Below are 1064 nucleotides of genomic sequence, written 5' to 3' on the forward strand. Positions count from 1 at the left end.
TCAGTACTGCTGCGCTAGGGCGTTCTCCGCAGCCATAGATGTGTCTTCGATCGGTCCCGTAGTGGACTGGACGTGTTCCTGTCCGGCTTGGACATGTTCTGCAGCAGAACTGGCGGAACTCGCGGCGGATTGGTCGGAATGGCCATCGGATTGAGCGGAAAGCGGCGGATTCGGCAGTAGAGTAATGCCTTGAGTGTCGAATGAGCTCAGAGCACTCATATCGAGTACCGAAGTAAGATCGGTGGACGTCGAGGGCAATTGCGAATCGATCCGAGGGCGTTTACGGTTGCGTGAGTGGAATATAGCGGTTCCATTGTCGATTTGCTCAGCTCTACGCTTCGCACCTAAGTAAAACAGTAAGGTATATGCGCTCGTAATAATATAATGCAGAATATATGCGCATTTACCTTGGTTCGAAGCCATGTTCTTACGGTATACGAAGTCCTGGGACACTTGCATCATCTTAGCATGTTGAATGCGGTCTTGGAACGGTGGTAGCGGGCTCAGTCTCGCATGAGAAGGAACGTGGAAGTTATACAAGCGTAGTACAATGAGATAACGCTCCGGGAGTTGCATAGTAGGGTCGAGGGAATTGTTGTGGATAGCCCTGGAGAAAGCTGCAATCTCCTTGAGTTCCTCTCGATCGAAAACGTAGTCAGTGCTTGTACTGTGGTCGTGAGTAACCCAATCCTGCGTGATTGGTTGCGCTCGAGGGCCAACTAAGAGTTGTAGAGGAGGATGAGGCATATTTGTGCCTTGTAGAAAAGCGGATGCGAATGTATGAGCAACGGATTCTTGAGTAGTAGACATGATATGCGCAGTAAAGTGACTATATGCGCAGTTTTTAAAGCCTTTGCGTATGTCTACCTGTATGTCCATGCTGTAGCATCGTGTTTGAAAGGTTGCCTCATGTTTTACTAGACTGATACTAACCTGAGGGTCATCGGTATCGAGTTTTCCCTTTCCTAGAGTTAGTGCATCGATAGAATCGATTCCAAGTATGTCTAAGTATTCCTTCAATGCCTCAAGGTGCGCAATTTTANCTATAGGGTAGCCATGTGTGA

General features: G+C 48.3%; 1 protein-coding gene across 1 annotated transcript; it reads right to left on the reverse strand.

Annotated features, from left to right (window-relative positions):
* Positions 1–747, reverse strand: FOMMEDRAFT_160352 (uncharacterized protein; the record flags this gene model as incomplete). Its single annotated transcript, XM_007270096.1, has 2 exons — positions 1–344; positions 408–747. 2 exons carry the CDS (start codon positions 745–747, stop codon positions 1–3), a joined length of 684 nt encoding a protein of 227 aa, XP_007270158.1.
* Between the last annotated feature and the right edge of the window lie 317 nt (positions 748–1064).

The sequence above is a fragment of the Fomitiporia mediterranea genome, assembly GCF_000271605.1.
Source record: "Fomitiporia mediterranea MF3/22 unplaced genomic scaffold FOMMEscaffold_11, whole genome shotgun sequence".
Taxonomy (NCBI): domain Eukaryota; kingdom Fungi; phylum Basidiomycota; class Agaricomycetes; order Hymenochaetales; family Hymenochaetaceae; genus Fomitiporia; species Fomitiporia mediterranea.